The 15,095-nt window shown below is 44.7% G+C and overlaps 1 protein-coding gene across 1 annotated transcript in view; it reads left to right on the top strand.

Moving 5' to 3' along the window:
- Positions 1 to 7,486: 7,486 nt before the first annotated feature.
- Positions 7,487 to 15,095, top strand: part of LHX4 (LIM homeobox 4) — an 81,997-nt gene continuing 74,388 nt past the window's right edge. The window contains exon 1 of the mRNA XM_042464049.1: positions 7,487 to 7,575. Coding sequence (XP_042319983.1) covers positions 7,500 to 7,575 — 76 coding nt within the window. The 5' untranslated portion in view covers positions 7,487 to 7,499. The remainder of the gene's footprint in view (positions 7,576 to 15,095) is intronic.

Genomic DNA, 15,095 nt, shown 5'->3' with positions numbered 1-15,095 from the left:
CCACTAAATCCACTGAGTCAAGGAAGGAAACAAAGGCCTGTTACAGACTGCCCAAATAAAGCTGCTTTGGGTCTCTTTGGAGGTATGCTGTTTAAATGATGCCTGCATCCTAAGAATCCGGAAGCTGCACCAAAGCTGCACTCCAGTGCTTAGGAATGGAGTGTGGCTTTGGCACGACCTCCGGGCTCTTAGGACCCATGCATCATTTAAACAGTATACCTCCAAAGAGACCGGAAGCAGCTTTATTTTGGCAGTCTGTAACAGGCCAAAATCGAGAAAGCATTGCTGCATTTGCCCCCCTCCCGTACATATATTTACAAATAAATTGATTTATTTTATTTTATCCCGCCTTTTCCCTGCACAGGATTCAAGGTAGCTTACAAGCAGTTTAAAAAAGAGTACAACTAAAAACTACTAATACAAAATCTAAAAGACAATTAAAACACAATTCCATTTAAAAAATGCTAAAGGTTTAAAAATACATTTAAAACATAATAAAAGTACAGACACACACACCCCTGTTAAAAACTCCATCTGCTGCCATAACTTACAAACCAAAGGCCTGCCTAAATAAAAAGGTCTTTGACTGCCAGTCGAAAGACATTGGGGCCAACTGAACCTCCCATGAAAAGAAGCAGCAACCAAAAAGAGACATGTCTGTGATGGTGATGCGAGTGAGAGAAAGCCTTGATCCCAAAACCTTTATAAGTTGGACACTTACATAGGACTTTATCACAGGTGAGGAATTTTTCTTAAATTCGAATGAAAAGAAAGTGGGGCCAGAACGCATTCACTTAAAGTCGCCAGTTTAGCGCAATTACGTGAATGCGCATTGTGTTCAAACTGGCTCCCCATTGCATGAAAATAGCATGTCATTGCCCGAATTTGTGTGTGGCAGTCTATCACGCAATAATGTGAAACCACATGATTGTGTTCAGACTGACTTCCCATTGCTCGAATTTGCATGTAGTGGGTTATCACGCAATAACGTTAAATCCCATGATTGCATTCAGATTGCCATTGGATTATACTTCCAATTTCCCTTGTCTGATAAACTTCATATCAGGAGATACAATCTTTCAGATAGCCTGCATCCAAGCCATGTGGGGCTTTAAAGGTTCTAACCAGAACTGTGAATCCTCCCCAGAAATGGACTGGATGCCAGTAGATCTGTTTCAGCAAAGGGCTTTGCACCCCAACTCAGCAGCCTGGCTACAGCATTTTCAATCCACTGAAGTTTCGGAACAGATTCCAAAGTAAGCCTCATGCAGAGTACATTTCAGGAATCCAAACAGCATGAAATCAAGACACGTGTCACTGCAGCCAGATTTAACTTCTCAAGGAATGGGTGCAGCTGGCACACCAGTTTTCACTAGACAAATGCTCTCCTGGCCACTACTGAAACCTGCGCATCCATACGTAGATCTAAGTCCAGAGGTAGACCCAGGCTGTTAACCTGACATTTCAGTTGGAGTGTAACCCTATCCATCACAGGCTGAATACCTGTCCTGCCTTTTGGCTGACCAGGAACACCTCCGTCTTGTTTAAATTAAGCTTCAATGTGTTTGTCCTCATCCAGTCCATTACCAATCATAGACATCAGTTTATCACAGAGAAACTTTCCTTGGAATTGGAGGGAAAGGAGAGGTAGAGTTGGGGTTCACTGATGACACTCAACCCAGTGGTTTAACATAAATGTTAAATAGTATGAAGGACAAAAGCTGAGCCCTGAGGGACCCCACAGACACACAGTCATGGGGTTTAACAGGAATCTGCCAGCACCGCCTTCTGAGTTTACTCCTCCAAGAAGGACTGGAATCAATGAAGGGCCCCAAAGTCCCCTCCCAGAGAGACAGCTCAAAAGAATACCACAGTTGACGGTACCAAAAGCCACTGAGATCTCCAATGAAAACACATTCCTCCCATCTAGATCCCTGCATTGGTCATCCAACAAGCGACTAAAGCCATCTCTGTTTCACTACAAGGCTGGAAGCCAGGCTGAAATTACCTCAAAGCATCCCAGAAATAAAAGTCAAACAAGCAGACTTTCAATGGTCTTCGAGATCCATATCTGCATCTCTCCAGGGACACAGCTGGTTGACAACCAGTGCTTTGGATGACAGGGAACTAAATGATTGAGGGCCTGAACAGACAGGCCAAAATAAAGCTGCTTTGGTTCACTTTGGATGTATGCTGTTTAAATGGCACATGCATCTTAAGAGGCCAGAAGCTGTGCCAAAGCTGTGCTCCAGTCCTTAGGACTGGAGTGTGGCTTTGGCATGGCTTCTGGACTCTTAGGATACATGAATCATTTAAATAGCATACTTCAAGTCACTCGAAGCAGCTTTATTTTGGCCTATTTGGGCCTTTATTCACAAGTATCCAAGGAGCCTGGACAGATTAAAAGGTTGTGTCGTGTGTGTTCCATTTGGCAATATGGACAGAGGAACAGGAACTGTATGGTATGGTTTACCTAACCAGGCTTCCTTGTAATTGAACTGATAAATATGTATAGGTCCAAAACCCACTGCAGAAATAATCTGGTTTGAGACCCCTTTAATTGCCCTGGCTCTGTGCTAGGGAATCCTGGGAACTGTAGTTTATTGTGGAGCCAGAGCGCCCTGACAGAGTCAGCTAAATGTCTCACAAAACTACAGTCCCCAGTGAGGTACACTAATCTCCTCTCCTGCTTTCTCTCTGTTTTGCTGTCCATGCATGTTCAGGGATCCTAAAGGCAGCTGCTGTTTACTTTGCCTGTTGTAGGCAGGCTCATGCATAGTTACCACAGGATCTCATTCCTTCCCGGAGCAAGATTTATTGCCTAGTTTACTGCAGACACGCTGCTGCAACCTGGCACCGAAAGTCTGTGTTTTTCCAGTCCTCCTTCCGCATTCTCCCAATGGCTATACTGATTTGAAGAAAAAAAGAACAACTATCTCCTTCTATATAGATAGATAAAGAGACTTTGTAAAAAGGCATTTCACTGTCAGAGGCTTGTTAACTGAGAGATGTGTGCGCATGTGTTTCCAAGTCACTTGTTGAGTTATGAATTTCATAGGATATTCTTAGGTAAGGAATCCTCAGCTCCTTCCTCTGAAATTTTGCCTAAAGCACAGCCTGCACTAAATCTCCTTTTTCTTTTTGGTCCATGTGTTTCACAAATCTGCAGAGCAAAGACTTCCTCAGAGCACTGTCCATTGCTGGGTGGTGCTGAAAGCTGTTACATGATGGCTGCAGACTTAACCATGTGTATGTTAACATCTTGTCCAGTAATGAAGCTTCTCCTTGGGTCTTGTGGTGATTTGATTCCTGTGAAACACAACAATATACAAAGCCTCTAAAATGACTGGATGCAGCCTAGCAGATAATGATGGTCTTGTTGGATTTAAATGGAGGTGCTCAGTACTTCCCAAACTGTGTATTAAAACTCTTCGCTTACATTGAACAGGGGGATAGGTTCCTCAGAGGATGAATAGGTTTTACTTCTATTTATTGTCAAATTTAGATGATAGGAGATTGAAATTTATTCACACCCAGAAGGAGCCCATTTCCTTCTGTTCCTGAAGGAGTCACTGACCTGATTTGAAGAAACTGAGGTCAGGGAGTCATTTTCCAGTTCTTCTTTTAGAATCATAGAGTTGGAAGAGACCACTCTCCAGTCCAACCCCATTCTGCCATGCAGGAACTCCCAATCAAAGCATCCCTGACAGATGACCATCCAGCCTCTGTTTAAAGACCTCCAAGGAAGGAGACTCCACTACACTCCAAGGGAGTGTGTCCCACTGTTGAACAGCCCTTACTGTCAGCCCTTACCTTGAGTAAGTCACACACTCTCAGCCTCAGAGGAAGGCAATGACATATCCTTACTAAACAAGAAAATCCTTTGATAGGTTCACCTTAGGGGCCCCATAAGTCAGAAGCAACTCGAAGGCCCACAACCACCACCACCACCATCTAATTGTCATGGTGTAAGTAATGCACCAAAAACACTCCTGTAGTTCCCTTATTGAAACCAACAGAACCTGGAAATGCCTAACACCGGACAGGCCATGTCCCAAGTATACTGACACCACAACTGACTTCGCTTAGTTACTTCTTGGATTTATACCCTGCCTTTCTCCCCAAATGGGATTCTTGGTCTCCCTCCACTGGAGGGATTTTGGCTCCTCTTCTCATAGCAGTCAGGTTTGTCCTCAGGATCATTTACTTCCATGCTTCGTTCAAAGGGACAATGGGGAAAATATATAAGACCTGCCATTATAAATCTCAATTCAACATTGTGAGGGGTCTTCTTGCAGAAAAATAAGTCAGCAGGAAAATTGGGAGAAGGGATATTCCAATAAGACACTTGATTTTTCCTCACTGCCTACTCTTTGCAGCAAAGGATACTCAAGACTTTGGTGGAGGGATATAAATGAAACTCAAGAGAATCATAGGAATCATAGGATCACAGAGCTGGAAGAGACCACAAGGGCCATCTAGTCCAGCCCCCTATCATGCAGGAACTCACCATCAAAGCACCCTTGAGAGATGCCCATCCACGCTCTGTTTAAAGCAGTAAATGGAGCAGGAACACCAAACTTTTATTGTTGTGGATCGCCTCTAGAAAAACAAGATTTAAATGATTTTATCATACCTATACATTCACTGTGGTGTGCTTTTTGACCATTGCAAATGAGGTTTTGCTAGCCAGGTTGGGGATTCCTTGCTTTGCAAAGGAGAGGGCACTAAAGATGGCTCTGCAGTTTAACTCTTCCCTGCCCTGGCCTTGAGAGAGTACTCTTTTAGTAATACTACCTAAGGGCTGCCACTTTACTAAGAGTTGAAAGGAACAGAACCATGTGTAAGTAGTACTGGGGTTAACATTTCACAAGACTTGTTTCTTCCCATGGACTGAAAGCAAACAGTTTTGTTCTGGACAGTTTTTGGAGAATCATCCCCAAAAAGTCAGTTTGCAGCTGTAAAATCTTGTCATTAAAGGCGACCCGAATATATATATATATATATATATGGAATTCAAAATTCAAATTAAGAAATGAAGGAAGTCTGGAAATGAAAATGAAAATCTGAACATTCAAAGGAAGAAAGGAAGGAAATCTGGGATTCAAAATTCAAAAGAAGAACTGGAAAATACAGTGATTTTTTTTCTTCAGAAGACACTGTATTTTCTCGGTTCTTTTGAATTTTGAATTCCAGTTTTAAGGGTGAAAAGGCTCAGGACTCGAAAGTATTGAAATATAGAAGAATGTATTGCTCTTCACTTGAACTTGTGTTTTAAATTTGTGCTGTTCACATTTAAAAACCCACACTTTTATGCCTCTGCCGTTTTTATTTTCAGCCCCATTTGTAGGCAGTGTTCCACTGAAGTATTTCCCAGGGAGGTTTTCAGGATGAACGTGCAGGATGGTGCAAATATGGAGTAAGAGCAATGTCTCCTTTCCTTCAACAGATTTAATCCTGGTTGCTTGGGGAGTAAGATGGCATCCTCCATTTCCATTACGTCCCTTGTGTAAACTCCTTGCGGCTTTACGTAAGAGAGCTGCAAACCAAGAGTCAGGATAGGCATTACAACCAATTGCAAAGAAAGGTTGCAACGAAAACATTGGCAAGCATAACAAGGGCTGTGATCCTTTGTGTCTCCTTCACAAGGAACGAAATGGGAGTGAGTTAGTTGTCCGATTTCACGTTTTTTCCGACTTACAAAGAGCTTATCGTGGAGTTTTCTTGGCCAGATTTGTTCAGAGGAGCTTTTGAGGCTGAGAGAGTGTGACTTAGCTCAAAGTCGCCCAGTGGCTTTCCAGGGATGAATGGGGATTTGAACCCTAGTCTAACCAAGCTGGCTCTCATATAGGACTTATTTTTGCCTTGAGAGCTTCTGAATGAACCTGAAGGGAAACAGGGCTGAGCATCTGAGCAAGGACTGAGAAGGAGGCTGCCTTTGTTTCCAAAATAACAACAACAACAATAACAACAACAACTTTTTTCTTCTAGAGAAAGGTTCACTTTCTGCTCTTGTCAGGGAGAAGCCTGGTCTTTTCTCTTTTCATCCGGATGAGTAGGAAATGTTACTCTACTCACTGGGCTTCTCTTTGCCTTTCTCAAGAAATCCCTTCTGAGCATGGATTCACATTGACATTCAGTCTTTTTCGCTTTTATTTTGCAAATTGTTATTGTTGTTGTTGTTGTTGTTGTTGTTGTGTATCTTCAAGTCGTTTCCGACTTATGACTATCATGGGGTTTCCTTGGCGAGATTGGTTCAGAGGAGGTTTGCCATTGCCTTCCCCTGAGGAGGCTGAGAGAGTGTGACTTGCCCAAGGCTACCCAGTGGGTTTCCATGGCCCGGCAGGGACTCGAACCCTGGTCTCCGGAGTCGTGGTCCAACGCTCAAACCACTACGCTGGCCTTCGTTTTGCAAAAGGAGTAATAAACGTTGCAAATGTCAAGATGCTGCTGCTGATGGTGGTGGTGGTGGTGATGATGGTGGTAATGATGATGATTATGATGATGAAGATGATTGTGATGGTGATGATGGTAGTAATGATGATGATTATGATGATGGTGATGATGATTGTGATGGTGATGATGGTGATGCTGCTGCTGCTAATGATGCTGATCATGCTGCTGGTGATGCTGATGCTGATGACGGTGATGATGATGGTGATGGATCAGTGAGGAGGAGAAGGAAGAGATAGTGAATTTCTCCAATGCAAGAATGAAACTAATCGGACCCTCCCTGCACCAACTGGTGTCGTGGTTGGAGGGCCAGACTACGACTCTGGAGACCAGGGTTCAAATCCAGCTCAGCCATAGAAACCCATTGGGTAACATTGGGCAAGTCACACTCTCTCAGCCTTTCAGGGGAAGGCAATGGCAAACCTCCTCTGAAGAAACCTTGCCAAGAAAACCCCATAAATAAGACTTGAAGGGCCACACACATAACATGCACCTGAAGCAAACTGACCATTGAACCCTGTGTCCAAGTAGTCAGAGGGAAGGGGAGGGGCCACGAGCAGAGCTCCGCCCCCAAAGAAAAAAGGGAGAAGGAGAAGAAGCCCTCCCTCTCTTTCCCTCTTACCTGAGGGTTCTCCCCCTCCCTTCCCAGGATTCCTTTTTTTAAGGATGGAGGGCAGGGATTGGCTGGAGGGGGCGGGGCTTCCCCTGCTGGACAGTGACGTCACGCCCTCTCCCTGCAGTGTGAATGAATCAAAGCTGCCTGGCCTCGCAGCTTTAGCCTGACTCCATCGTCTAAGAGGAGGAGGAGGAGGAGGAGGAGGAGGCAGGTGGTGGTGCATCACGATTTGAACCCAGGACACACTCCGGCTGGGCTGGCCGGAGGAGCAGAGGGGATTGCTTGGCCCTCAGCCCTTCTGCGGCATCTACAAGACCACCACCCCTCCAGAGGCCAGGCTCCACTTTCGTTTTATTTATTTTTAACAATAATAATAATAGTAATAGTAATAGTAATTTGGGGGGTTTGGTCCTGCCTCCCTCGACCCAGAATGATGCAAAGCGCCTCCCTCCCGACCGAAGGGGCTGTCAAGGGGCTTCCAGAGATCCTCGGGGTGCCAATGCAACGTAAGGCATTTTTAATTCCTCTCTCCTTTTTATGGCTTGGATGCTCAAGCTGCCAAAGCTGGGGATGGATGGCGCAGGGAGGATCGCTGGGGATCGCTGCCTTCTTTCCGTGGAGGGATGGGGATCCAGGAGGGGAAGCTTTCAGGTGGCAAACAGGTGGTTCCCCTTCTTCAAGGGCTCCGGAGGAAAAGGCCTCTTTGCCTTTGAGGGTCAGCCAAATCTATCCATCCATTCATTCAAAATCCTAGCTTTAAAGCCATCTTTGGCACGTGGAGAAGGTTGGAGGCATCGGCTGCATCCGCACTGCAGGGATGTTCCGCTTTGACGCCGCTTTCACTGCCACGGCTCAATGCGAGGGGATCCTGGGGAATGTGGCTTGCTGTGAAGCTAGAGCGGAGCTCCGAATTCCCTAGCGCTGAGCCGTGGCAGTCCAAGCGGGGCCAGAGCGGGTTGTCCCTGCAGTGCGGATGCGCCCTTGCCAGAGCGGGGTCTGGAAAACTGCCTCCACTCTGCAGAAATAATCCGGGTCGACACTACTTTCACTGCCATGGCTGAAGCTCCGGTGCCACAACAAACTGCAGCAGCCCCCAGAATTCCATAGCCTTCAACCATAGCAGTTAAAGTAGTTTCAACCCGGGTTGTTTCTGCAATGTGGAGGCAGCTTATAACTGCCTGGGACTGCTCCAACTGCCCTGGGGATTCTGGGAAGGGTAGTTTTGTGAGACACTGAGCCGCCCCTGTCGAAGAGCAATTCCCAGGATTCCCTAGCATGGAGCCAGGGCAGTTCAAGCGGTCTCAAACTGATTTGTCGGTGCCCTGTGTTCTGGACCAAACCCTTGTTTCTTAGCCCTTCTTAGACACTTCCCAGGATTCCCTAGCCCGTCCAAGTGGCGTCAAACCGGGTTATTCCTGCAGTGCGGATGCAGGGCAATTGGCTGGAGGGCTGCTGCTAAAGAGGAGGGATCTACGCTTTCCTTGCTGGGTGCCTTCAAGTCCTTTCCGATCCATCCAGGGGCTTTTCTGGCCAGGTTTCTTCAGAGGGGGGTTTGTTCTGGCCATCTTCTGAGGCTGAGAGAGTGTGACTGGTGGGTTTCATAGCTGAACAGGCTTAAAAGCGGGTTGCTTGCTAAAACCAGAGAGGCTGAGGCCGGCCTTGGCTTCTTTGGACTTCTTAGGTGTGCTTGGATCACAGTTCCCATCATCCCTGCCCATGGGCCAAGGAGATGGGAGATGGAGTTAGGTCCCTTTGGGAGGGAAGAGGGAGAGCTGGCCGAATTGGTCTGGACTGGGGTCCCTTCTCTTGGCGTTGCTCTCTCTCCCTCCTAAACGTGGCTGTCGGGCTGCCCTTGACCGGAGTCTTTTGCCGGCCGACACGCGTCCAGAGCCGATTGTGTGGATCCACTTTGCTTGGGCCAGCTTGCTCGGCCCCGCTGGGAACCATGGGCTGGGCAATGCTTCTTCCAAGCCAGCCAGGCTCCCCTGGTGCCCTCACCTCAAAGGAGGACCATAAGATGTAGCCATAAGATGAAGCCACGGCCACCAGGAAAGCTCCAAACACTCAAGTCTCAAATCCCTGCTTCTTAGTTCTGCTCCAAGTTCCTTTTTTTTTGGGGGGGGGGGGGGGCCCAAGGGGGGGGGGGGGGGACGGGTCCTGGAAAAAGGAGGACGCTGGGTCACCCTGGAAGGGGGTCCTTTGGGGTCGGGGAAAGAGATCTGAACCCAGGATCCCAAAAGGAGGAGAGGACAAACCTGTAAACCCATTCCCACATTCTTGGGAAGGATCTTTGGCTGGGAAGAAGCCAATGGAATACGTGTGTGTGTGTGTGTTTGTGTTGTGTGTGTTTCATTGCCTTCTAGAGGATCAAGCCTTTTCTTTTTGGAAGGGGGTCATTCTGGAGACCGGCTTCCCCTTCTCGAAAAGGAAGAAAAGAAAAAAGGAAGGAAGGAAGGAAGGAAGAAAAAAAGAAAGAAAGAAAGAAGGGAAAGGCCTGCCTTTGGAAGCGCAGAGCAGGAACTTGCCTGCCCCAAATTTATAGCCTGGGTCACCGCTGGAGTATTTTCTAATGGAGAGTCAATTGGTTTTAATTCAATTAGGCCCGGAATATAACTCAGAAAGTCCGTTAAATTCCAATTATCCAGCCGCGGGTGTGTGTGTGTGTACTGTATGTAATGTAATATATATATATATATTCGCACATTTCTCTGGCCTTTCTCTCCCCGGTCTCTACAAACTTCAAAGGACGCATCTGTCTGTCTGTTTCCCTCTCCATTCCTCCTGGGTCCAACATCTGGGCTCTGCCAAAAGAACCACATAAAGCATCCAGTCCTCTGGATATCCTCGCGACACAGTGCATTCAGTAATCAATAGTCGATAGCTTCCTGTCCTTGGAAGCTAAGCAGGATCAGGGCTGGCCAGTGCTTGGGTGGGATCCGGCCGAGGAATTGATGTCATGTTTCAGGCAGAAATCTGGCCGAGAAAACCATCGGAGAAGAGGGCCGCCGCGCATCGAAGCCGATGCTCTCTCTCTCTCTGGCTGCAGCCACACTGGAGAAACAACCCGCTTTGGCACCGCTTAATTTAACTGCTCTGGTTCTGTTTTTTCCCCTTTCAAACCTAAACTTGAGGAAGGGGCTGTCATTCCCATCTGGATTTCTATCCAGATGTGGCCCTGTTTCTTGCCGCCTCCTTGGCATCTTGCGATCCGATCTACACTCCTTTTCTTCTTGATCCGTATTTAGGATTTTCCTGGTTCACCTGCATCGTTTCTCTCTCTCTCTCTCTCTTTCTTCTGTCTTTCCAAATCTCTCCTCCCGAAGCTTGAACACCTTTTTTCACACTGGAAAGTGGACTTTCCTTTGAGTTCCGCTGACCTGGCCTTTTATTCTTTCATTTCATTTCATGTCATTTTATCATTTCGGGGCATTTGTCGGCTTGGCTTTTCAATCTCCGTTCCTTTTTTTTTTAAAGCGGATAAGAAATCGCATCTGGACGCTTCCTGATGCGGGCTGATCCCTCGATGAGGCATTTGCTTCATCATTTGATTTCCCCTTTTGCGAGGGTTTGATACTATTCTTATTCTTATTTTTAAAACCCCGCTTTGCTGTTCTTTTCCCTTCTTTCCGAAGCCGAGAGAGTGTGACTTGTGCAAGGTCTTCGCTACAAACACCGGCTTTGATGCTTGAGTAAAGAGATGTTAACTGATCCGAAGCCGAAAAAGACGGGTTGCCTCTGCAGTTTGACACCGCTTTAACTAGCATGGCTCCATCCTGTGAAACCCTGGGACTTGTGGCTTGTTGTGGCACCGGAGGACTCTCTCACAAACCTACACATATCCCAGAATTCCATAGCACTGAGCCGTGGCAGTTAAAGCGGTGTCAAACGGCATTATTTCTGCTCACACGTTTTATTCTAGAATTCCACTCTCGGGGCGGTCGATCTCTATTCCGGCGTCTATCCTCCGTTTTCAATTCCCAGAATTGTAAGGAGCGGAGGGATCAGGGTGACCAGGCGTCCTCCTTTTCCAGGACGTGTCCTACATTTCAGCTTTTTCTCCAGGAGGGATTCCAAAGGGTCCTCCATTGGGAGCAGAGCTAAGAAGCATGGGCTTATATTTCTAGAGGAGTGTTTTTGAAGCTTTTGTTTGGGAATACAGTGGATCCTTGTTATCCTCTGGGGTTTGGTTCCAAGACCCCCGTGGATAACAAAATCCGTGGATGCTCAAGTCCCATTAAATATAATGGCAGAACAAAAGGGTGTCCCTTATAAAAAATGGAAAGCCAAGGTTTCATATTTGAAATTTATACTTTTTAGAACATTTTCAAACCCTGGATGCTTGAATCCGTGTAAAAAAAAATCCGTATAGAAGAAGAGTTGACTGTCTCTTCGACATTTGTCTGGCATGTCCTCCGTTTTGCTGTGCCAGGAGGAGGACATCTGGTCGCCCTGGGAGGAATCGCATTAAATTCGCGTTGGTTCTGGGGAGAATTGTGTTGCTGCGAAATTGGATTCAAAGGACCCGTCCTTTCCTGTCGACCAATATATTGGCTGTTGTCCTTCCCTTCTTTTCCCCCTGGAAGGTTCTGGGCTTTGTGGTTGTTTGGATAGGAATGCAAAAGGAGTGGAAAGAGGAACGAAAAGGAAATGGAAAGAGGAATAGAAAAAAGAATGGGAAAGGAGTGGAAAGAGGAACAGAAAGGAAATGGAAATGGATGGAAAGAGGAATGGAAAGGAATAGAAGAAAGAGTGGAGAAGGAGTGGAAAGAGGAATAGAAAGGGAATCAAAATGAATGGAAAGACGAATGGAAAGAAGAATGGGAAAGGAATAGGAAAAAAGAGTGGAATAGGAATGGAAAGAGGAATGAAAAGGAAATGGAAAGAGGAGTGGGAAAGGAATAGAAAAAAGAATGGAAAAGGAGTGGAAAGAGGAATAGAAAGGAAATTGAAATGAATGGGAAAAGGAATGGAAAGAGGAATGCGAAAGAGGAATGGGAAAAGAATGGAAAAGGAAACGGAAAGGAATGCGAAAGGAAGTGGAAAGGAATGGAAAAGGAATGGGGGAAATGGAAGAGGAAGAGCAAAGGAAACGGCAAGGGATGGCAAGAGGCACGGCTCCGGACCCCCCAACAAACTCCAACTCCCAGAATCCCATAGCCTTGAGCCAAGACACATTTAAAGCGGTGCCAAACCGGGTTATTATTTCTCTAGTGTGGATGCAGCCCCAGAGCACCTGGCGGGGAGAGGAAGAGGGGGAAGCGGGTGGAGCGGGCGCCTTGTTCACTTTGCCCCCGTGAAATGTGCGGCATTCCAGGAAAAGGGAAGGCATTACAAAAGAACAGCGTTAGAAACACAACACACTTATAAATTCAGGCTTCTGAGTTATGGAAGGTCCCTTTTCTTTTTCCGAGGGTCCTAGAGTTAAGATCGTGCGGCCTAGGACGCATCTGCACTACAGAAATAACCCGGTTTGACACCGCTTTTACTGCACCGGCTTAATGCTGCGGAGTTCTCAGGGCTGTAATTTTTGTGAGACGTTTGAGCCTTGCTTTGTCGGAAAGCTCTGGACAAACTCCAATTCCCAGAATTCCATAGCCATGAGCCAGACAAAGAGTTAAAGCGGTGCCAAACCGGGTTATTATCTCTCCAGTGTGGATGCAGCCTGTGCTTTGGCACCACTCTTTCTGAGTCGCCTGGGGTTTTAGGAACCCATTTCCCTCGTCTATAATGTATCCTTCAAAACACACTGCAGATATAATCCGGTTTGAGACCGCTTTAACTGCCTTGGCTCAATGCTAGGGAATTATTCTGGGAAGTGTAGCACTTTGTGAGACATTGTCAGAGAGAGAGCGAGAGAGCAATAAACTACAACTTCCAGAATAATTCCCTAGCACTGAGCCAAGGCAGTTAAAGCGGTCTCAAACCGGATTATCCCTGCAGTGTGTTTTGGACTAATAAACTGCAAATTGCCGGGATTCCTTAGTAGTGAATCCAGAGCCTTTAAAGCGGTCTCAAACTGGATTATTCCTGCAGTGTGTTTCTGGCGTCGGGGATCCTTTGTAGGGTTATATATGGTCCCTGAGAGTTACGAAAAGGACAGGAAAGGAAGGAAGGAAGGAAGAGAAGGAAGGAAGAGAAGGAAGGAAGGAAGGAAGGAAGGAAGGAAAGATAGATAGATAGATAGATAGATAGATAGATAGATAGATAGATAGATAGATAGATAGATAGATAGATAGATAGATAGATAGATGGCAAACCAAGAGAAAAAGTAATAAACGGGAATGGAGAGGAAGATATATCTGTCTGTCTGTCTTTATTCTGACTGTCTTTCCCTAAGGAAATGTTGGGAGGTTTGGCTGTGTAGTTGTGTGTCGCAACTGAAATGTGAAAGGGACACATTTAAGATGGAAGCAGATCCAATGAAAGAACTTCTTCCTTTGGTTTTATACCCGTCTTTTCTCCTTCGAGGGCTATAGGTTTATTACTCTGGGAACCTGGTAGCTTCGCCACAAGCAGATCCACGGAGGAGCCCTTCGGGGTTTTAAGAAGGTTGTTGACACTGTGATTTAAAACACACACACTGATTTTAATTAATTTAATTAATAAATAAATAACAAAGTTAAGAGTTGAAAGGAAGGGGAAAAAAGGTTTTCAAGGAGCAAAGAATGTCAAAAGATTATTATTATTAATCACAAAGCTATAACTAATTACTAGGAACATCTAGTGTGTAAATAATGCTGTTATCCTTGTTTTATTTTGTGTTGTAATTGTCAATATATATATATATATATATATGTTGGAAGGTTTTACCATTCTCTCTCCCTTTCCTCAGAGAGGCTTTCCTTCAGGCAAATATAGTATAGTAATAATAATGATGATAATAATATATAATATATTATTATTATATCAGGCAAATATAGTAATAATGATAATAATAATATATAATATAATAATAATACATAATATATTATTATTATTATTATTATTATTATTATTATTATTATTATTATTATTATTACTATATTTGCCTGCAGGGAAGCCTTGTTATTTTATATTCATAGTGCTGTAATCCGCTTTGATTCCTTTGAGAAAAGGCGGAATATTATTAATATTATTATCATTATTATTATTATTATTTATATCCCGCTTTTTCTCAAAGGAATTACAGCACTGTAAATATAAAACAACAACCATATAAAAAACACAATTTTAAAAACAACAACCCTAAATAATAAAACCACTGAACAAGCCCTAAAAAGAACAATTCATCCTTTGAAGGTTATCCCATTTGCACCACATTGAGCCACCCTTTTGAACTGAAGCCACAGGGAATGAACACTTTTGCTGTGGCCCAAAAAACATGTCATTAAGCCTCTGAGGACGTTTTCTCCCTCAGAAAAAGAAACCCTCCTCCTCTTTCCTCAACTTCCCTGAGGGAAAAAATGGCGGGGAAAATGATTTCTTCTTCTACATGAAACTATATTCATTAGCTAGTTTAGGATGTAGCCTCTAGGCATAGAAGGAGATTCAAGACATTATTCATTCATTCATTCATTCATTCATTTTATTAGTAAACTTTGGTTGAAACTGGAAGCCCCTTTGTGTTGCTTCAGCTCTTATTTTTACTTATTGATGGTATTTATACCCTGCCCTTCAGCCCTTAAAACCTCTCAGAGCGGCTTACAATTATTATTATTATTATTATTATTATTATTATTATTATTATTATTATTATTATACCTGAACTATTCATCATCATCATCATCATCATCATCATCATCATCATCATCATCATCATCATCATTATTTAGACGGTTCCTTGCCCTCAGGCTTACAATCTAAACAAGAGACAAAAAGGTGCAGGGAATTGTTTTTGGAGGAGAAGACCCTAACTTTATTGGCTTTGATATTTTGGATGTTTAAATGTATGAGGTTGTTTCCTTCACAAAGGCTGAATGAAGCCTTAGGAAACAATTTTGAGTGGCCCCATAAGAAGTCATAGGGATTTGTAAACGAGGATAAGATG

This window comes from Sceloporus undulatus, chromosome 4 (genome assembly GCF_019175285.1).
Source record: "Sceloporus undulatus isolate JIND9_A2432 ecotype Alabama chromosome 4, SceUnd_v1.1, whole genome shotgun sequence".
Taxonomy (NCBI): Eukaryota; Metazoa; Chordata; class Lepidosauria; order Squamata; family Phrynosomatidae; genus Sceloporus; species Sceloporus undulatus.
Note: the sequence above shows the minus strand (reverse complement) of the source record. Positions and strands in the feature narration are given on the sequence as shown.